The sequence below is a fragment of the Diabrotica virgifera genome, chromosome 6, assembly GCF_917563875.1.
Source record: "Diabrotica virgifera virgifera chromosome 6, PGI_DIABVI_V3a".
NCBI lineage: Eukaryota > Metazoa > Arthropoda > Insecta > Coleoptera > Chrysomelidae > Diabrotica > Diabrotica virgifera.
Window position 1 is genome coordinate 232,506,974 of NC_065448.1, and position 23,742 is coordinate 232,530,715.

Here is a 23,742-nt window from a genome sequence, read left to right on the forward strand (position 1 = left end):
TAATATTTTGAAACATCTGAAAGAGGTCACTTTTTAAAAGTATTAAAGACATGATTTTACCGACGTATACAAGTCGTCATATTTTTGACGTTGGAAAATCGTCACAATCTAGACGTGAAAAAAACGTAGTTACGATGACGTTTTAAAATCGTCACAATTATGACGTCAAATCGATGAGACAAATACACGTGACTTTCAACGTCAGTACTACGTCATAGAAACACTTAAATTGGTAATTTTTATGACGTGTTATCTACGTTATAAAAACGTCGTTTGGTTGCCTGGGAAGTAAAACGTGTGAAAGAATACCAGAAATAAAAAAAAATATTGGCAGCGGATAAAGCATATTTTGCAAATAAAACACTACTTAAAAGCAAAATACTGACTAATAAAACCAAGATGAGAATGTATAACACCATAATTAGACAAATATTATTATACGCAGCAGAAACAATAACGATGACTAAAAAAGATGAAGAAAACTTAAGAATGGTGGACAGAAAGATCACGAGAACCATACTGGGGTCAATCAGAACAGAGGAAAATGAATATAGAAGCCGAACAAATGCAGAGATTAGTAAAATACTGAAAGAATATACCGTGACCAAAATAAAGCAATGCAGAGTTAGATGGTTAGGTCACATCTGACGCGCAGGAGATGAAGCACTGACATAAGCTATGATAGAATGAAATCCAGGAGGAAAAAGGAAAAGAGGAAGACCAAGATCGAAATGGTTGCAAGAAGTTGAAGAAGACTTAAAAAACACAGGAATCAGAGAATGGCGGAGAAAAACTAGAGACAGGACGAAATGGAGAGAAATCGTTAAGAAGATAACATAAGCAAAAGGGAGTGATCCTCCCAGGAAATAGGATCTAGAAAGCTTTCGCGACTTAGCTCCATATCGGGGTGTACAGTCACAGTCATATAAGGTAACGATGAATAAAAATTTAACTGAAGAGAACTTCGTTAAGAAGATATGTTTTTGATGAAACACTATTTACACTCTTTGGGAATGCAAATCATCAAAATTTCAGGTATTAGAGTGAGGTAAATCCATATTGGATATTATGAAAAAACTCAAAAAACACAAAAGCTGCTGCAAGGATCCAAACATCGACGTAGCCCAGACTTTCTCCCATATGGTTTCCAATATGTCCGCGATATATAGGCTAAAGAGGAGAAGAGCTAATACATATCCCTGCGGCAGTCGCTATAATATGTCAATTGATGCCAAAATGTTAGAGACGTTGAAAATTTAAGTGATCCATACTTAAGAGACACGATTATCAAGACTAGAAAATAGATGGTTGGACATATGATTAAGTATAAGGGCAAAAAGCATATGGACGTCATTGTCGGACGTCATGCCGAACGAAAATTTAAACTAAACAAAAACATTATAATGTATTTTTTTATAACTACAATTTACCCTTAATAAACGTTTTTCGATTGTAGGTCATTAGCAAATATCGTAGCATGGCACACAATTCAGGAACTCATATACTATTTACCAGAAGAATTTGCACAAAAAACACAAGAGCTGATAGAGAGGATGAACAGAAGGCTGGTTAACTTTAAGCTGCCAAGATATAAGACGTGTCTCATTGAAACAGAGAAAAGGTAAATGTATATTTATGTTTTCCTACGTCTTTTGATACCCAATCGCCATTATTCTCGGTCCGTCCACAGAGTTTGCTCTATTTCTCTATCTCTTATTTCCCGATGAATGTATCTCTTTCCAACTAAGGTTCCTGAAGTTTCTTTTTTCCTTTTATCATCAGGTTACCATATTGGGATTTGTTTTTAAAGTCGATCTTAAAGCGTCCTTTTATGATGGCATACTTTTATGATTTATCTTATTCTTCTGTTAGTAAATATGTTCAATCTCGATTTCCTTGTCGAACCTTTCCAGAAATTTTTTTTGTTGCCCCATGTTTTATCTTATCTCGTTCCTTTATCTGCTGTACTTCGCTGTTGTAGGTGACTATATTTTTAATAATTGTGGGTATAATATATCCTAGGTTTGTTGCTATTTTTTATTGATTGGCCCTAAAGTATATTATTTGGTAGGGATATTGCTTTTGTTCCCTGATTGTTTCTTCCTTTTATCACGCTGTCTATATTTTCTTCTTTTTTTTAGATTAGCATCACTAGGTAATTATGTGTCGCAATATCTGATAATTTTTTTATTTTCTAATACGATATCCTGCTGTTCCCCACCGATATACATAATATAATATGTTTTTCTTATGTTTATTTCAAGCCCCCCTTTTTATATTCCTTGATTAAGTTTCTGGTCATCTGTTCAATATTTTCTTACTCTTGTATTATTACTAGTTGGTCATCTGCAAAAAATAATGTGTATTTGTGTGTTGGTGTGTTTGTTTAAAGGTAATTCCTTGTTTTTGCATTTGCGTTTCCAATGTTTAAAAGTTTATGAGAGACAGAAAATGTTTCCATGTAAATCTTAAAGTATGTCGGTGAGAGACAACGGGTATGTTCAAGACCCGTATTGGTTCCACGAAAGAGGGCTGTTTCCAATGTTTGCGTTTGCCATAAAATTAGCATACATTTTTTTCGTTTATATTTGCTTTTCCAGTGTTTTCTATAGTTGTGGGATACTGTCATATGTCTTTCTCAAATCTACATACAATAAATGTAATTTCTGGTGAACAACTATTATCTTTAAATAATTGAAGGATTCGACAATTTTTTTTGAATAATCTATTTAAGGTAGCATAAAAGGTCAAAAGTTGATCTACCTGCACTAAATTCCACTTGTTCTTCGGCCTCTATGATTTTTAGAACCATTACGCAAAACAGATATTATTTCTGTTCCATTTATAAATAAAAAATGCTGCAAAACTATGGTATTTAAACGAAATATAATGACAATTATAATCAAGTTATTTAGCGTTCTGACCAAAGTATCATCTTCTGGATAAATTGGTGATGTCATTGGCTTCTAAAGTTACCATTTTAGCGATAGTAACTTTCTCAAATTATTTATAATTTTGTTACCACTTTTATTCTGATATTCTTATAAATATTCTCAAAAAATACAATGTTTTCTATATTAACTCTTTCAGTCTAGGTTCAGTCCTGGCCGCTGCCTACATTCAGAATTCCTTCTCAGAAAACAAACGCTACAAAGCAATGGAGATGATCGCGAACATAAAAGCACAAGCTGAAGAAATCATTACTAGATCAGAATGGATGGACGGAATAACCAAAGAGTTGGTTATACAATCTCTGCGCACTAGTGTAGAGAAACTGCCATCTACTGGAGATCTACTTAATCTTTTAGAGGAAAATAAGTCACTCTATGCACAGGTGGGTAAGTTGCTGGAAAAAAAAAATTTAATTTAAGAAAATACAGTTTAAAATATTCATAACTATTTAGTAGCGATGGTCTGTATGATGTTTGCTAGAACTAATAAGAAAAGATTCTGACGGTACAAGATTTCCTGGTAAAGGTGATATAAATATTTATATTCTGAAACTAAGTATGTGACAGACTAGGATTAGCAGTTACTCCTATGTTGTAACCTTTTAAACTAGAGTTATATAAATATTTTTCAGATCAGAATAAACGAAAGTGAATATCTTGAAGCAGTTTTAAATTTACGTCTTGTTCAGTTATATAGAGAACAAAGCAAATTGAGAAATACTTACGAAGAAGAACCTTTTAGTGAACTGTATACTGTATCGGGAGTGAAGATACATTATTCGCCGAAAGAAAACCAATTAAGTAAGTATATTAATGTGATTATTTCATTCATAGGAGATTCTGACCAATAGAAAGCTACAGAAATAAAAATTAAACTGATTATTTTTTAATGATTTTAACTTCCAATCGTATAGTAAGATATTTGATCACGTGTTTAATTCTTTCCAATCAGATTAAAATTATACTGAGTCTCACTCTCTTGTGATATTATACCCGATTATTTTTTAATGATTTTAACTTCCAATCGTATAGTAAGATATTTGATCACGTGTTCAATTCTGTCCAATCATATTAAAATTATACTGAGAATTATCTACTGTAGAAAATTACCGATAGAATTTTTTTAAGTAGATTGTTTCTGTGTAATGGCAACCAGTTTCCTAGTTTTGACAACTGTCACATTTAAGAAAATATCCATAATATACGTATTAAAAAATAATCTTACGAATATCGCACTACAGTAAGAATAAATAAGAAAAGAATGCTTCATTTTTACTCAAATTTGTTGTCATTTGGCAACAGCAACTCGAGCCATGTGGGCTCTCGTGTCTATTGCCAGACAAAAATTTTTCGAAAAACTGTCGCATTATTTTCAATTTATTCTCACTCTCTTGTGATATTATACCCGATAATTTTTGATAATTTCGCGTCGTAACGTATATTACGTGAGATGCCCTCCGTTGCTATGAAAAAATACATTCAGTGACATTAATGACAATTAATGTTTTAAAAATTATAAAAGTGATGACTTTCAACCGTCAAAAATATTTATAATAACTGTGTGTTTAATTGTACTAATTTGTACTTACGTAAATAAATTACAATAAAATTTTGGTTTTGAACAGTTTTATTCATGAAATAATCGCAACAAATTGCACTCGATCTCTAAAATTAATATAGAATTTTAGAGCTCTTGTGCAATTACTACTGATACTATTTATTTACATCTTTATTTAATAAAATATTCTCGAAATAACTAATTTTACATTCCGTTCAATGGAAAATATAGGATAATGGATTCGACCATCGCTATAATCTTCTGGTCGATCAGACTTTGTTCTTTAAATAAAAAATAATAATTTTATTTTTATTACAATATTATGTGTTTCTTATTTTCACAGTTGTCTTTTGCAATTAAATACAAATTTATTATAAGAAGCACTTCAGATAATTTTGACATCATCTCGCTGTATAATAATCACTTGCCACCTCAAATCCTCATCCATTCCACACCGCCTCCACCCTTTCGCACCGCCACCGACGCACAAACCGTTAAAGTTTTGTTACAATGAACGATTTTATTGCAGCTTTCCCAGTCGGCATATTCGGCGGTGTCTATTACCAAAACGACCGACCGGAGTACATGAACTACGGCATTCTGGGCTCTATAATTGCCCACGAAGTATCCCATATATTCATGAGGGCCGCACGCGGAGATCAAGCCCCCAGGGAGTTAAGGAGTTGGTGGTCGCCCAACAGTCTCGCGAATTACGATCAGAAACTACAATGTATATCCAATCAGTACAGCAACTTCAGGCTTACAGAATTAAGACAGAGACACGTAAGTTTCCAACTCAACTTTCGGAGTTCCTCCTGCTTAGGAGATTTACTTGCTCACTTTGTAGGATGAATGGCATCTCTAGAAATTAGTACACAATTAATTGTAAATATTTATTGATTTATTAAGGGGGTAGTCGCAACATTTCGGCTCCAATGCTTTTTAAATGCATTCATTTAATAGTCCTGAGAAAACCAATAAGTATTTTTGAAAAATTTGAACGCAGAATGAAAGATTACATTATTACCGAGGGCCAAGAGTCCCTGAAAACCTCTTTAATGTTGATTTTAATAATTAAAAGGGGTAATAAAAAGAAAAAATTTAGTGTGATTTTTAATTTCAAATATTTGATTCAAGAGACTTTTGTTTATTCTAAGAGCTTTCTGCCCTCGGTAGTAGTGTAATCTTTCATTCTGAGTTTAAATTTTTCTAAGATTTTATTATTAGTTTTATCAGGATGCGAGAAAAATGAATATGTACTAGTCTTTTCTTTCGCGCTTTTTGCTGAGTATTTTCAAGAACCGCTTGCTTCAATTGACGGTAACGAAATTATCATAGAGAAAAGTTATAAAGTGCCAATGAGTACTTTTACCTAAAAACCAATGTCATTTTATCTCGGTGGGGTCAAAACCTAATTACACCTTAATGGATTTACAGTGTTAAAAATAAATCTGATTTAGTGATGGGAAACAGTTAATTATTTTATATTAGATTTCAAATTAAACTGATTAATAATATTATAAAACAAACAAATTAATAGGGTTGTTAAGAAGTCTCCCTCCGCACGGTTGAAGTGGGGAGACTTCTTAAGCGGAATTTCAAAAATACTGTAGTTTAAGTGCGGTACATTAAAAACTCATTAAGTGATATCAAACATCTGAACACAAACTTCTTTTTGTTAGCTACTCATTTAGGTCGGTAAGTGATAACAATAGTAATTTAAACAATAGGTATAATTTAATTTAATCCTAATATTAAAAATGGAAATACGAGTAGAACCATATACAGGGTGACCTCAGGAACAAAATGAGTAATAATGATAATGGAATACAACCAAACCAAATGGTTTACTATGATCAAAATAGACAAATGATAACAAACCAAGCCATGATGCCGCAACAGCAACAGCTTATGCCCACAAATATTTCACCAAACACAATGATAATGCCTGATCAACAACAAACAAATATCGTGCTACCAATGGATCAAACTACATCCCAAATCAATCCGTATCCTTCAATATCATCATCCGCAAGCGGATCCCAACAACAGTCTCATATAAACTACGAATGGCAAACAGTCAGCAGAAAAAGGTTATGCAGCCCTGAAGAAAACCCAAGAGTTAAAAGACAAACCTCTATTAAAAACTACTGGCTGGGCTCGAATAGAAAAGATGGAAATATATTTAATAATCTCGAAAACGAAGATGATGCCCCTCCCACAGAAGGTAATTTAGAACAAACAAATGAGCCCAAGCCTCCTCCAATATTCATAGATAAGGTAGAAGATATCAATCCATTAACCGATCTATTAACAAAATTATGTCCCAATCAGTATACATTAAAAGCTTTGGGAGAAAAACAAATAAAACTACAATCTAATACAGGAGAAGTGTATAGTAAAATCACAAAAGCACTACAAGAGAAGAAAACAGAATTTCATACATACAAACCAAAACAGGACAAAAGTTTTAGAGTGGTATTAAAGAACTTCCACCATTCAACAAACATTGAGCATATTAAAAACAACGTAGAAGACCTCGGCCATGAAGTTGTCCAGATATGGAATGTGAAACAAAACAAAACAAAAAAACCACTACCAATGTTCTTCGTCGACTTAAAGGTCAAAGAAAATAACAAAGATATATACAACACCAAACTGTTCATGAATACAAGCGTATTATTCGAACCGCCAATCTCTAGAAGAACAATACCACAATGTATGCGATGTCAAAGGTACGGACATACAAAAAACTTCTGTCAAAGAGAATACAGATGCGTCAAATGTACAGAATTTCACCAAACATCTGAATGTCCTAGAAATATAAAAGACAACACAGTCAAATGCGTAAACTGACTGGAAAACCATCCAGTAAACTATAGAGGATGCATAATACACAAATAATTACAACAAAAGTTATACCCTAGACTGCGACAGAAAAACACAGCGACCACAACTAATAGTGCACGCACAGTAACCGCTGATAATACATATGCACAAGTTGTTACAATGCAAAACGTAACAAATAATCCTAACGGAGCAACCAATATCCAACAATCACAATCAAATTATCTCACGGAACTAAAAAAAATGATGAGAGATCTGATAACGCAAATGGGTCACAACGCTAGTTTCAAAACTTTCTTAATGGATACTCAATTGTTAAAGATAGTACAGTGGAACGCCAATGGTCTGAGTCTACATGCTCATGAAATTAAAGCTTACATCATCGGCAATAATATTGATGTATTTATAGTCTCAGAAACACATTTTACCAATAAAAACTATTTCAAAATACCTAAATATAACATCTACCACACAAACCATCCAGATAATACAGCTCATGGAGGAACAGCAGTTATAATTCGTAGCAGTATACAACATTATGAATTAGAAAGTTATCAAAAAGAATACCTACAAGCAACCAGTGTAGCAATAGAAAGTAGCACTGGTACTCTGGTTCTATCAGCAGCATATTGCCCACCTAAACACAACAACAAAAAAGAACAATATACTAACTACATAGGAACACTCGGAAACAAATTTATAAGTGGAGGTGATTACAATGCCAAGAATACACATTGGGGATCTCGACTTACAAACACTAAGGGCAGAGATTTATTGACCACAATCACAGGTAACAATTTAAGCATCAAAGCAACAGGAAAGCCCACCTACTGGCCGTCCGATCCTGCGAAAATACCAGACGCTATCGACTTCTTCATCGTAAAAGGTATTAACCCAAACTACCTAAAAATTTAAAGCAGCTATGATCTTTCATCAGATCATTCTCCTATAATATTGATGTTACATGCAAAAGTAATAAGAAAATACCAAGAACCTCAATTATGCCACCTAAAGACCAACTGGGAGCTATTCCGACAAAAACTTGATGAGAACATTGAACTAAACGTTCCACTCAAGACACCACAGAACATTGATGAAGCCGTCGCAAATCTAACAAAAGGAATTCAAACAGCAGCCTGGCACGCAACTCCCAATGTTGCCGATAATAAATCCAAAGGTGATAATCCAATTATTGTAAAAGAAAAAATCATAGAGAAACGAAGACTTCGTCAAAAGTGGCAAAACAATAGAACTGAAATCAATAAAAGGAATTATAACAGAGCAGCATCTGAATTAAAAAGACTACTACACACAATAAGGAATCAGAACGTACAAGAGTACCTCGAAAAACTAACACCTACGGAAGCAACAGATTATTCTCTATGGCGTGCTACACGAAAAATGAAAAGACCAATACAACTAATACCTCCGCTTAGAGACTCTGCGGGAACATGGGCCAGAAGTAATAATGAAAAAGCAAAGGCCTTTGCTGAACACCTAAGCAACGTCTTTAAACCTTACAACATGGACCAAAACGACGAAGATAATAATGAAATCTTAAATTTTCTTGATATACCTTTTCAAATGGATCTCCCAATAAAAAAATTTAAACCTAAAAAAATCCGAATGGTAATTATGGATGAAATCAATCCAAAAAAGGCTCCTGGATATGACCTCGTCACTGGAAAAATCCTGCAAAACGTAACTAAGAAAACAATCATGGCAATAACACATATATTTAATGCAATACTTACGTATGCACATTTTCCCAATCAGTGGAAAGTAGCAGAGATCATAATGTTACAAAAACCAGGAAAAGACCCCAAAGAACTGAACTCATATATACCCATTAGTCTCTTACCTGTATTATCTAAGCTATTTGAAAAAATGTTTCTACGTCGATTAGAACCAATAATAGAAGAAACAAGATTAATTCCAAAACACCAATTTGGTTTTCGTAGCAAACATGGAAAAATAGAGCAAACACATCGTATAGTCAAACAAATCAGCAATGATCTAGAAAACAAGAGGTACTGTAGTGCAGCTTTTCTAGATATCAGCCAAGCATTCGACAAAGTGTGGCATACAGGACTCCTCCATAAGCTGAAGAAAAATCTTCCGTATCAATATTATTTAATTATAAAATCGTATCTGACAGATCGCTTCTCATTAGTAAAACAACAAGATGCTCGCTCAGAACTATTTAAAATAAAATCCGGCGTCCCACAAGGTAGTGTACTTGGTCCCTTACTATACCTGTTATTTACTGCTGACCTACCTACAACTAGATTGACAACAGTCACAACATTCGCGGATGACACAGGTATTATCGCATCTCACACAGACCCCCAAAGAGCTTCGCATAACTTACAAGCCCACTTAAATAAAATAGAAAAATGGTTAAAAAAATGGAAACTAGGAGCTAATGAAACAAAATCGACCCACATGACATTTACCATGCGAAGAGAGAGCTGTCCACCAGTATACATAAACAACAAACAATTATTACAAGTAGATACAACCAAATACCTGGGCATACATCTAGATAAAAGACTAACATGGAGAAAACACATATTCACCAAAAGAAAGCAACTTGGACTCAAACTTCAACAAATGTACTGGATTCTGGGTAGACATTCAAGACTGTCAATTGAAAATAAATTAGTGGTATACAAAGCCATACTTAAACCCATATGGACCTATGGCATACAGCTATGGGGCTCAGCCAGCAACTCTAACTTGGAAATTATACAACGTTTTCAAAATAAGGCATTAAGAACCATAGTAAACGCTCCATGGTACGTCCCCAACGCAATAATAGAGAGAGACCTGAAAGTTCCCAGCATCAAAGAAGAAATCAGCAAATACAGTGAAAAGTATGCAGAAAGACTTAGTGCGCATCCAAATGATTTCGCGAGTGAATTATTAAACACGGAGGGTGAAGTTCGCAGACTTAAGCGTTATAAACCAACTGTCTTACCAAATAGATTTTAGATAAATTTGAACTATTTTAAGTTTTACTTTATTTTACTAGTAGTACTATCTATACATTTGTTGATAATTTAGAAAGGAAAGTTTTCATTGGAATTCTTACCTACATGTCATAGCCTAAGAAAATCATAACTTTAACTGATTGTTCCTAACGGAACAGATTGTTAAATAAATTTGAGTAATAAAAAAAAATCTCGGTGGGGAAATGTTTAACCTTTAAATAACTCCTGATATCGATAGAGAATTCAATTTACAGCAAAAGATGTTTTTTAATAATTTATTAAGTTGTTAAGTTATTAAGTTATTCAGGATTGAAATTGTTGATTTCCTTCCTAAAAAACGCATGTTTTTCAATGGTTATTCAAAAATAACAGTCATAGCACTTAGAAAGAAAACTTTCAATTGAGGCGCTCAGAGCCACAGTGGCCTAACCCACATCCCACAATTTTACGAAAACGTTCTTATTACGTTAAAGTCATCTCTTATTTAAGTATTTTCAGATGCAGAGTGGCTCAAGTAACCATTACTTGAGCTACTCTGTATCTGAAAATATTTAAATAATGGATAACTTTAATGTAATAAAAGGGTTTTGGTAAAATTGTGGGATGTGGGTTAGGCCGCGTTCAGAGTGGACGAGCAAAGAGCAAAGAGCAAAGAGCAAAGAGCAAAGAGCAAAGAGCAAAGAGCAAAGAGCAAAGAGCAAAGAGCAAAGCGGAGAAATCAAACTCATACTGGGAAATGGAGGTACAAAGCGTGCTAGCAAAGAGCAAAACGGCGAAACCAAACAAGTTTGATTTCTCCGCTCGCACTCTTTGGTCCATGTTGTGAGACCGCTCCCGTCTGAAAAAAATTTTGATTCGGTTTCTTTGTCAATTCCTATTCAAAAATGTCCCCTTTAAACAAATCTGAAGAGCACCGGGCGGAATTTTTGGGCAGAAATTGTTTAAACAATTTTATCTACTCTATGTTATATTATGTGTAAGTTTTAGTTTGGTTTGTGAAAACTGTCATTAGAGATAGCAGTGCGTGAAGTGTTTAAAGTGAGCGTGAAGTAACAATGTATTTTAAATGGGACTTACTTTTTCGCACTGTTTTTAACACACTTTCATATAATCAAATATCCTTAACTTTGGCGTTGTCATGGTGATGACATAATGAGCAATAAATTACGACAAAAGTTTTTACAGTTTTGTGGTTTGAAAGAAGTTAGAATTTTTAAATATCAAAGTTCTAAAAATTGTAGAATAGAAATGAATTCCAGTGACGAATAGTTACAGTTTTTTTATTTGTTTATGGTAGAGTAGATAAAATATTGTATGAAACTGTGCGTGAAGTACTTTTTGCGAACTTACGCGATGTATAGCACTCGCTCCGCTGTCGCTCGTGCTCTAAATATCGCGTGCGTTCGCAAAAAGCATACTTCACGAACTGTTTCATAAATAACTATTTTTAAACAAATACAAAAGATCACGTTTTTTTGGTCCGGAACATATATTTTTAGGTTTTTTGGGTTATTGGGTGCGGCGCGCTCTATTTCAAAAATCTCCTATTTCCTCCGAAAATTATTTTTTCTATATTTTTTGGGACATTCTAAATAAAATAAGTTTCTTGACATTTTTCTCAAAAGTTAATAGTTTTAAAGTTATAAGTTAATAAAAAACTCATTTTTGGATTTTAAATCGCTTATAACTTTAAAACTGTTAACTTTTGAGAAAAATGTCAAGAAACTTATTTTATTTAGAATGTCCCAAAAAATCTAGAAAAAATAGTTTTCGGAGCAAAATAGGAGATTTTTGAAATAGAGCGCGCCGCACCGGCAAAAAAATCGGATAAACACGCATATTTAACAATTAAAAAACAACGGTATAAATTAAGGTTAGACGCGATCACTCTTCAGAGTCTTGAAGCTCAATGTTTAAACTTCAATTTAAGTACCTATCTGGAAACCTCAAAAATCCTAATTTAAATATGAGTTTTTAGGCCTAGAATATGCGTATTTTCACATTTTTCAGATTTTAAATTGCCTATAACTCGAAAACTAGCAATTTTTGAGAACATTTACAAGATACCTTTGTTGTTTAGAATGACCCACAAAACTTAAAAATATATGTTCTAGAGCAAAAAACGTGATCTTTTGTATTTGTTTAAAAAAATTGTTTAAACAATTTCTGCCCAAAAATTCCGCCCGGCACCCTTCAGATTTGTTTAAAGGAAATTTTAAAATATTTTTAAATAGGAATCCACAAAGAGACCGAATCGGAAATTTTTTCAGACGGGAGCAATCTCACTACATGGACTACTGTGAGAGTAAAGAGCAAATTAATATCCTACCGCTCCTATCCATACTGCCGAGTGGAAAAGAACTAAACTCTCGTCTAGCGTAACTACCAGCTATTAGCACTTCTTTGCTCTTTGCTCTTTGCTCTTTGCTCGTCCACTCTGAACGTGCACTTTTTGCTCTTTGCTCTTTGCTCTTTGCTCTTTGCTCTTTGCTCTTTGCTGTTTGCTCTTTGCTCTTTGCTCGTCCACTCTGAACGCGGCCTTAGGCCACTGTTGCTCTGATCGCCTCAATTGAAGACCTTGGGACCAGAAGGGGGCATGCCACCAAATAATATTTTGGAGAAAACATCATTTTAAACTTATTTTCAAATCCTGAAATCCAATTTTTAAATTTTTCTTGGTAGTAAGGCCCATAATCGTTTGGAAATATATTAAATACACAGTAAAAGTAACACAAATGTATATTTAATGGTTTTTGAGTTTTTGAACATTTTTTGAAAAAATATGTGGCTTATCCCCTTTTGTATAAAAAATTATATTCTAAAATATGAACATAAAATGCAACAATAAAATAATTCAGTTGTCAAAATTTTCAATATTTGAAACGTCGTCCAAATGTTCAATGTCTTCCAGTGGTTCATTATTCTTAATACCTGGTAGAATCTGTTGGCAAGCACCAATTTCTGCCTACACTGTTTTTTGCAACCGCAAGGTGCACCTAATTTTTTTGGTTCTATTTTCTTTCCTTTTGTATTTATATACATATTCGTAAACTAGATTTTTTTAGTCTTGCGCTCAATTTTTTATGTAGATAGATAGTTGGGTATCCTTGTGTCTCCATCGAGAACTCGAGAAGTCTGTGGGGTATAAACCTATTCATTTTCCTACAATAAAGTAGGTATTTTACTAAAAAGGGATAAGCCACAAAAAACCTTTAGAACAATCCTAATATTTTTAGGATCGAAAAATATAACATAAGGGGACAAGCCACACATTTAATAAACTTACTGTTCCTGAGTTTATATTTTCCCAATCGCTGCTACTTCCGGATACTGTATAGTCTTTGTCATCTTCGCTTTTATTTAAAAACGGATCTTGGTCACTGTGTTCAGAATCAAGCTCAGAAAAGTCTATTTTCCGTTTACATGCACGGGATTGTTCCGCCGCCATGTTGATTACTACTGTGGCTTGTGTCCTTCTGTTGCAATATAAAGTAATGGTGACACAACGGGACTTAACTACAACGGCCCCATCTATAAGAAAACTGCTGAAATTTTCTGTTTGGGACATTAATATGATCTTAAAGTGTGCGATTTCTACTTTAACTCATTTTTGACGAAATTGTGGCTTGTCCCCTTCTGGTCCCAAGGTCTTCAATTATACTGTAGCAAAAGAATGAGTCATCGGCCGCAAGTACCTGCTCCGAACGGTTTGATCTCGAGAACTTTCTGGTAGAATAACGATATACGTGGAATCGGAGGAGAAAGACGCGCGGTGGTTGGAAGGTCACACGATAGTCAGAGAGCTGGCTTAGCGTGGAATGATCGAGAATTACGGATAGAGTATATAAGGATACGAATTTTGTAAATATGGTTAGTGTATAATAAAATTTCGTTCTGTAACTTGTATAAATAAATTCGTATAAACGAACCGAGAGTATTATTTTAAACAGTAATTACGCTACAATACTAAACAATTGTTTTTAAATGATCATAGCAGCTATACCTCCCGATTTACAAACTGATGAAGGTGAGAGTTTATTTGAATGAAACTGCAATCTAAACTTGTATTATCAAATAACATAAAAGAGATTGTTCAAAAACAAAATGCTTAAAATGTAAAGTATTCAATGAAAGCTTTAAAATGAACTAAGATAGCAGTTAATCGGAGAGAAAATGCTGAAATTATTCAAAAACCAACGATTACCTCATTAAAAAACATACGGAAAGTCACAAATGAGTTCTTGTACGACGATGCCAGATTATTTAATTTTATGAAGATATAAGTTCACTTAGATGGATAACAATGTAATTTTTTTTTTGAAACAGTTAACTTTAGAAAAAAATGTTACATGACTTTTTTGTTCTACATTGTGTATTATATCCATACCTTAAAGGAACGCAGTATTTTCGGAAGCACCCTGTATACACCCAGAACCTATTTTACTTCAAATCAGGCCCGAGGCACTACATAATTTTGGGCCCCTAAATATAAGTTAATAATAATATTAATTAAGTTAATTAGTTAATATTGATATCAAATTTTTTAATTGTTCTAAGACTTTCTTCTTCTTAACGTGCCCTATCAAATCCTCTTGACGTTGGCGATTAACATGGCGAAACTGTCTCTGTCTCAAGCTAGTCTAAATAGTTGTTCTGCTTTCTTTATTCCTGTCCACTCCCGGATATTCTTCAACCAAGAGGCCTGCTTTCTACCAATTCCTCTGCGTCCTTCGATTTTACCCATCATAATAAGTTGAAGAATATTATACCGGTCTCCCCTTACTACGTGTCCAAAATAGGCCATCTTTCTATATTTGATGTTATCAAGCAGCTCGCGGGCAGCATTTGCTCCCTTAAGGACTGCCACACTTGTCAGAGTAGCCGTCCATGGTATTTTCAGTGTACGTCTGTGCAGCCACATTTCAAAGGCCTCCAAACGATTAATGGTCGATATTTTTAATGTCCATGCTTCGACAGCATACAAGAGGACTGACCAAATGTAACATTTAATCATGTGCTTTCGAAGTTTAAGTTGCAAGTTATCATTACAGAAGAAAGACCTCATTTTTAAAAATGTCGTGCGGGCTATCTCGATTCTACATTTTATCTCTTTATCTGGATCTAGTTGTTCAGTAATATGGCAACCAAGATATTTAAAACTGGGTACTCTTTGAATTATATGACCATCAACATATAAATGTGAATCTTGATGGGCCAAACGGCTAAATACCATGTATTTTGTTTTTGAACAGTTTATATTTAGGCCAAACTCTCTTCCCACTGTGTCAATGGCATTTAAAAGGTGTAATCTATTCATATCATCACTTAAAATAACTGTATCGTCTACATATCTGATTGTATTTATCAGAATTCCATTAACTTTCACACCCCATTCCAAAATATGGAGCGCTTCCTTAAATATTCTATCTGAATATACATATATTGAATAACAGTGGGGACAGTATACAACCCTGTCTGACACCTCTTTGTATTTTGCATATTTCTGTTGATTTTCTTTTTATGCAAGCTGTCGCTGTTTGACGCCAGTATAATTTTTCTATGATTCGTACATCTTGACTATCAACACCTTAATTCTTTAATATTTTAATTAATTTGTGATGTCCTTGATCAAAGGTCTTCTCATAGTCGATAAATACAGCAAATACGTCTTTCCTTTGATCTCGGCATTTCTGCAATAATACATTTAGTGCAAAGAGTGCGACCCGAGTTCCCAGTCCATTTCTGAAGCCAAATTGTGTTTCATCCTGGTCTTCTTCACATTTATCTCTGATTCTACTGTGGATGATACGTAGAAAGATTTTCAAAGTGTGGCTCATGTGGTTCTAAGACCACAGTTGACAAATTTGAAAATTTATCTTATTTTATTGCAATAAATTTTTTTTGATGATCTTTCCGGGCCCCATTAAAATGCGGGCCAGAGGCAGGTGCCTCACTGGCCTAGTGGTAAAATAGGCCCTGTATACACCGTAACAATTGTATTATTCTCTAATTGATGCAGTGTTTATTTTATTATATATTTTGCGATTATCTGTTTTACAATATGAATCCTAACACCACATAAGCCCTACGCACCGCACTTTCAGTGACAGTTCTTTAACTTTCAGCTAAATCCTGCGGAAACCCTCGACGAGGACATGGCAGATTTAGCGGGGATGAAAATTTCTTACGACACTTACATCAATTGGAGTCACAAGAATGGGGCACAGCCCCTGCTGCCCGGATTAAAGTACTCCCCTAACCAATTGTTCTGGATATCGGCGGCCATACGTCACTGCTCCAAATATTCGCAAGAGGGGTTGGAGCGCTACATCGCCAATTATAGGTTAGTAGAGTAGAGTAAGGAGAATTTTGTTGGGGTTCGGTGTTAACGAAGGATCGCTGCATTTTCTTTGTTAAAAGTCGACGACGAAAAGATGGTATTGTAAAAATGTTTCCTCTGCGAAAACTGGATTGTACTTCTCAGAAATAAAATTGGGATCTTTCTATTTTCTGTTGCTAGAATAGTCTTGTTTGCATTTTATTATTATTTCGATATACAGAGTGACCGTAAGAAAACGAAAGGGATGCATTATCAGGAACTACAACAGCATTTTTGAAAAACTCATACAGGTCAGTTTTTGATAAAAGGAGGACATATTTTTCCTGTATTTTCGATTAATTTACTTTCACCCCTAGATCAGAGTAATAATCACTCCATACCCAACACATTGTTTGAAAGCCCTTTGGCTTGGATTGACATGAAAATTGGCATACACATACAAGTCAAAGAAAAAAAGTGATATTGTGCCGATATGTGCTTTTCACCCCCAAGAGGGGGGGGAAAGTATTCGTCCAAAGTAGGTCCGGAACTTGATAAACTGACTAATTTTAAGTACCTTTTGTTCTATAGAGTTTTTCACTAAGTCAATACTTTTTGAGTTATTTGCCAGTGAATATGTTTATAACAAAATAACCACACTTTTAGACGGTTTTTTGCAAATAACTCAAATAGTACGTATTTTGTCGAAAAAACATTCGTAGCAAAAATATAGCCAGTAAAAAATTTTAAAAAAAATGGTGTATATATCAAGTTTCTATACCTAGAAGAAGCAGAGTTATAGCTAATTAAAAATAGGTTCATATTCGTCAAATTTCAAATGGAATAATTTAACGTGAAATAACCACAAATGAAGCACATTTCGGGGAAAACTCATTACAACTTACTTAAGTGTTTAAAAAAAGCTTTATTTTTGTTTTATAAAAAAATTTCTAGCATCAAAAGTAAACAAGTTACGCTCACAATAAAGTTAATCCCTTTTTTTTTGGAAAAAAATCGGGAAAATCACCCCCTAATTAGTATCTCAAATGAACTTAATCGTTACGACTTCACAAGTTTCTTGACCCGTGTATGTATTGTTTATATGATCTGTAAGTTTCATCGGTTCAATGTCCTTATTTTTGAAAGGGCTGTAGTTAAAAGGGGTTGAACGAGTCACTCATCACGAATGTATGCAAATTTAGAAACACCAAATCAATTTTTGTCTAACAGAAAAACAAAAAAATACATGATATTCAGAAAAGCAATGCTGACTTTTTTGTTTTTCGAGATTTTTGGTATCTCCAACAATTTTTAAGTTATTTTGAAAAAAACATATTTTTCAAAATTAAAAATTTTAAAAATTTTACTTTAAAACCAAATGTTTTCCAAAATAAGCACTTTGAATCGATGAAACTTACAGATCATATAAACTCAACATAAGTAAAATAATTTGTGGAGCGGTAACGATTAATTTCATTTAAGTTGCTAATTAGGGGGTGGTCTTCCCGATTTTTTTTTGCCAAAACAAAAGCGAACAATTTTATTTTGAGCGTAACTTGCTTAAATTTAATGTTAGAAACTTTTTATAAAAACAGAAATAAAGCTTTTTTTAAACACTTTAAAAAAGTTATATGGGTTTTCGCCAAAAAGTGCTTAATTTTTTGGATATTTCGCTTCGAAATATTCTATTTGAAATTTGGTGAATATGAATCTATTTTTCATTGGCTATAACTCTGATTTTACGAGGTTTAGAGACCTAACGCGTACACCATTTTTTTTACTTTTTTACAGGTTATATTTTTGCTAAAAACGTTTTTTTCGACAAAATACTTACTTTTTGAGTTATTTGCGAAAAACCGTCTAAAAATGTAGTTATCTTGTTGAAAAATGAACATATTCACTGGCAAATAACTCGAAAAGGGTTGACTTGGCGAAAAAGCTCTATAGAACAAAAGTTACTTAAAATTAGTCAGTTTATCCATTTCCGGACTTATTTTACACTTATATTTTTTCACCCCCAAGGGGGGTGAAAGTCACCCCCAGGGCAAAAGCACACATCGGCACAATATCACTTTTTTTCTTTGACATGTAATCTATGCGTATGCCAAATTTCATGTCAATCCAAGCGGTTCTTTAAAATTTAGAGCAAAAACCGTGAAAGAATGGACTACTTGCAATTCCGTGTACAATATTCTTAAATTTTTAAATTTGTTCTATTACGTTTTTGTGGACATTCGTTGACAACTAATTGACGTAAATCTTCTAAACGCTGTGAGCTCGTACGTAAAGGGAATATTTACAAATTTGCGAGCGCCAGTAGTGGCAAGTCTGTAAACGTTTACCGGAAATTTGACATAAATGTCAAAGTGATTAATTTAAAATTAAAATTAAAAACATTAATTATAAGAAATATTAGTTGTTCAAAGCTGTGGTATATATTTTTACCTTAAATATACTTACGTTTTAAATACTGAATTTAAGTTTTTTTAATGTTCATATGTAGTTATAAATTAATCTAGCGCCATCTACACGATAATTGTGAAAGTATCCGAAGTAAGAAATTCATATTTTATCAAAAGAACGTCAAAATGATTAGCACATTCTTAAAAAAATCGATTACAATTTAATTACTTTTTTGCGTTGTAAATTTTCAGCAGTAACAATTAAATAATAAATTTAAAAATTACCGGTGAAAGTTGAATTAGTAGTCCGCTAGGAGCGACACCAGCGAAGATAGGGACATAATAATATGTTCGGACATATGTGTTCTATAGATTTAACTGTTTAGGCTTTGGCCACATGGGCGATTTTTTACGGCGCCGTAAGAGCCGTAAAAATAAGCGCGAAAATGGGTCTCACGGTGAGAATAGTAGATGGCCATACTAAGCTGTAAAATATCGCGCAGTGACATCGAACTAGCCCATCTTTATCGTCGTGTCACAAACGAAGGGACGAATTCATTTTATTGGCCGTCACGTACCTAGTGCGTTTTCAGACAAGCGTGTTTGACTGCGAGCTACATTTTCGTTAAAAAATTAACTAAACCCATTTCGCCGGAATTATTTTGTTTTCAAATTTAAAAATTTTACTTATACATAATTATCAGTAATCTTGTTCTTAATAAAAAAATATTCATGAAATTATTTTACTTTTTGAATTATAACCAGTCCTATAAACAGGACTTTGGGCATTATAGTTATCATAATATTGAAAGTACCTATGCATGAATGAGTTTAAAACAATTACGAGAATTAAAATTTTTATTTACATAATCTATTCCTGTTTTCATTTTCCACAGTATGTTAGTGCCACAACAAGTATCTAGCCACAACAACGACCAAAAAAGTGTATTTTTATCTCGCGACACGCCGTAATTTACATCTCCGTGTGGCCATGCTTTTTACAGCGCCTACTGCCGCGTAATTTTACGGCGCTTACTGCTCTTACGGCGCCGTAAAAAATGCCCGTGTGGCCAAAGCCTTACATAATCCAATAAAAAATCGAGAAGCAACAAATCTGATGACCGAAGAGGCTATTTGATGATGCATCTCCTCCAAAATTGTATTTTAAATATTAAGAGACATAATGTGGAAAAATATGCCACCCTTTAATCAAAAATTGACAACGCTGGGATTTTCAAAGATGTCGTAGTTCCTGAAAATGACAGCTGTAGTATTTCTATTTTTTATTTTTTCTCTTTACTATAACTGATTATTGCTATAGTTTTTAAAAGATTACTCTTTTCTTTGCCTCTTTACTTATCTTATTTTCTATAAGTATAATACTCCTTGTATAGCTCTAGTTTGTACTAGTCCTAATCTTATGTCATCTTGTTGTCATTGTAAGTTTTGTTGGTATTATTCTTAAATATTTAATTGTATGTAAAATCTTTTCAACTATTTTTGTTATTATTTCTCAATTTTCTTAAATTTAACTTTCATCATCCAGCCTTCTGCATCTAAAGTTGAACACAGGCCTTCCCTATTTCTTCCAGATCTGTCGGTCTTAAGATTCCTGTATTCAATCCGTAGCGATCCTTTTGATGTTATCTATCCAACATGTAGTGGTTTACCACTGCTCCTTCTGCCTAATTTTGAGAGTAAATTAAATATAAGACCAAATACTTACGATGTCGGGATAGTATCACGAGGTTTTTCCTGGTTTTCCCTCGTGATTTACTATGAGATCTCTAACGCGAGAATTTGAATGTCACCGTTGCATGTGGTTGTCTTTTTTAAGACAGATCACATGCTATGATTTTATTGTGACGGATATTCTTGAGTTGGGGTTGATTTCATGTAATCGAATGAACTATCTTTCAGTAAAGTCGTCCCAGGAACGCAACTCATAAATATTGGCAATATCATTTTAAAGTTTTCTACTTTAAAATGTATCATATGTATCTGAATTGCCGATATAAATGAGTCAAATTAAATAAATTATTAGAAGAATTTTTTTACTAAGCAACAACCTTTTTGTTTATGTTAGTAGTATTTTGTATTTTGACAACGGCACCCGATTTGGGCGTCGAAACGTTAATAAAAATCATTTTTTTAATAATATTGTGGCTTATTTCCCGTTATAAATAGTTAATATTGCCTAATTATGGTCTCCACACTAATTTTTTGGGTCCATCACCCGTAATTCATTCTGGCCACATGACCCGCCCAGATCCACTTAAGCCATACTATGCACTCTATGATATCTGTGGCGCTTGTTCTTCTTCTTATGTCCCCGCTTTTCACCCTGGCTCTGACAGTCAGTCTACTGTTCCCTTCTTCTTTGGATCTCTGTAAGTTTGGTTAGGTCTGAAGTATACTTTCGGTAGAGGTAGGTGGAAAAAATATTTCTGTAGCTGTATATCATAAATCACACAAAAATAGTTAAATTCCTTTGTAAAAGGAATATTTTATAAAAAAAAACACTAAAAAGGATTTTCTCGAAATAATAATTCCATCATCAGTCCTTATTACACGTTATTACAAGTACATACCTGATCATCATCATTTGGCTCTACAACTCTATGTGCCGCGTCTTGGCGGCGTTTTATATTTCCCTCCACTGTTGTCGGTCTTGAGCAGCTATTTCCCGTTGCTGTACTCCCATTTTGCGTAGATCACTGGCTACTGCGTCCTTCCATCTCTTTCTTGGGCGACCAACTGACCGTTTTCCATCGAGCCTTTCCCAGAATGTGGCGTTTAGAAGTCTTTCGTCACTTGATCTTAGTAGCTGTTTGCTTTAATGTAGCGTACTATGTTTTCATCTCCGTATATTATCTGGAGTTCATCACTGTGTCTTCTTCTGCATTCTCCTGTTGTCTCTTCTTTGCAAGGCCCATAGTTAGTCCGCAGTATATTTCTTTCAAGTACCAGTAATTTTGTTGTTTCCCGCTGATTCAGAGTCCATGTTTCGCTTCCGTACGTTATTTTGGGTACATACCCATACAAGTATATACCAGACCCATCAAAATGTTCAGATAAAAACACCAGTTGCCATTTTTGAAGTCCGTTATGTGGTGTGCCATCCTCTGGACACTGCAACCCGCGTGGGGAGAGTCCTGTGAAGCCTGAAGTTAAATCCAGGAATATTTGAAATATTACTGCCTAAACAATTTAAAAACTTTATAACATTTAAAGGATTTTTACCGAAGTATCTTGGTAGCTCAGGCATGTACTTTTACCTGTAATAAGCATTGATTATGGAATTATCATTCCGAAAACGTTTTGTGATGTTATCCTTTTTAGTGATTTTTTATAAATTGTATCTTTTATAAAGGAATTAAGCTCTACAAGTCTAAATATTTAAGAAAATTTTATATTTATCTAATTTATAGAACCACCAATACATCTCCTCAACAATTTCGTGTGAACGGACCACTTCAAAATCTAAACGAATTTGCCTTTGACTTCGGATGTCCTGTGGGATCAAAAATGAATCCAGAAAATAAATGTAATGTTTGGTGATTGGTTTAAATATTGTAGAGATCTAGTCAATGTTTTTATAAACGTACGTTTTGTTTAAATAAATACGCTTTAATTTATTCTTTTAGTTTCTGTATTATAATAACAATTTTTGTGTAATGTAGTCGTGAATTCTCTGTTTTTTTATCCGTATAGAAAATGCCTGTAATATTAATATTTTTGTAGCACAGTGTTTCTTCTATAATATAGATGTATATATTTTTGTTAATAAAAGATCAAGGATACTTTGTTTTATTTGTAATAGTCTAAGATTCGAATAGGAGGTCGAAATGTACCCATCTGCTTGCCGAATGAAACATTTTTGAATTTATACTTCTTTACGCGCGATATGAGGGTGAATTTTTATATGTTAAAACCTACGATCCCGGCGCATGTGCAATATAACTTTGTTCTGATTGGATGTTCAAATGACATGTCAAAAATTATCCAATATGGCAGCTGTAGCGCAGCTGTGGTTTGGACGGTTGACGGTTTGGTTATGTATGGTTGTTACGTTTTAAAATTTGTGGGAAGAGAAACGACAAAGGCTAGTTAATAGTTATACTGCCTTTTTAAATAGTTTTCATATTATATTTTTGAAGTTATACTTCAAAATGTTTTAATTTATGTATGTATCAGTCCAGAAAAGGTGTGGAAAGAATATATTAGTGTTTTTAAATATATTTTTCTACAAACGTGTTAAAAATGCAATTTTTAGGACTCCATAGGAGCGTTAAAAATGCTACTTTAAGGCACTAGGGCCTTAAAAATTTTAAGGCACTGCAGTTAAAAGTGAATTGTCAAATTGTGAAACGTCAAAATATTTATATTTCATTTATTAACATTAATATTAATAATACAACTTGCGCAATTTGAAAAAGGTGGTTTAAATGGTTTTTTATTATAATTTTGTGTCTTTGGATTTGTCTTCCTTGGGCGTAAAATAATAAAACATCTATTTTTATATTTCACTTGTCACTGTGATGTATAATTATGTATATCTGAAAGGTAACTAGCATGCGGTTTGATGGCCTTGTTGGTAGAGCATTGGACCAGGGATCAAAAAATCGCGAGATTGCGGGTTCAAATCCCGGACGATTCATATTTTTTTCTT

At 33.7% G+C, this 23,742-nt stretch overlaps 1 protein-coding gene across 7 annotated transcripts in view; it reads left to right on the plus strand.

Annotated features, from left to right (window-relative positions):
• Positions 1 to 22,873, plus strand: part of LOC114336678 (neprilysin-2-like) — a 132,638-nt gene extending 109,765 nt beyond the window's left edge. For all 7 annotated transcript variants that reach the window (XM_050653829.1, XM_050653830.1, XM_050653832.1 and 4 more), the window contains 6 exons: positions 1,457 to 1,621; positions 3,091 to 3,334; positions 3,584 to 3,752; positions 5,039 to 5,292; positions 16,475 to 16,692; positions 22,502 to 22,873. In XM_050653829.1, the coding sequence (XP_050509786.1) occupies positions 1,457 to 1,621; positions 3,091 to 3,334; positions 3,584 to 3,752; positions 5,039 to 5,292; positions 16,475 to 16,692; positions 22,502 to 22,631 (1,180 nt within the window). In that variant the 3' untranslated portion in view covers positions 22,632 to 22,873. The remainder of the gene's footprint in view (positions 1 to 1,456; positions 1,622 to 3,090; positions 3,335 to 3,583; positions 3,753 to 5,038; positions 5,293 to 16,474; positions 16,693 to 22,501) is intronic.
• The last annotated feature ends 869 nt before the right edge of the window (positions 22,874 to 23,742 follow it).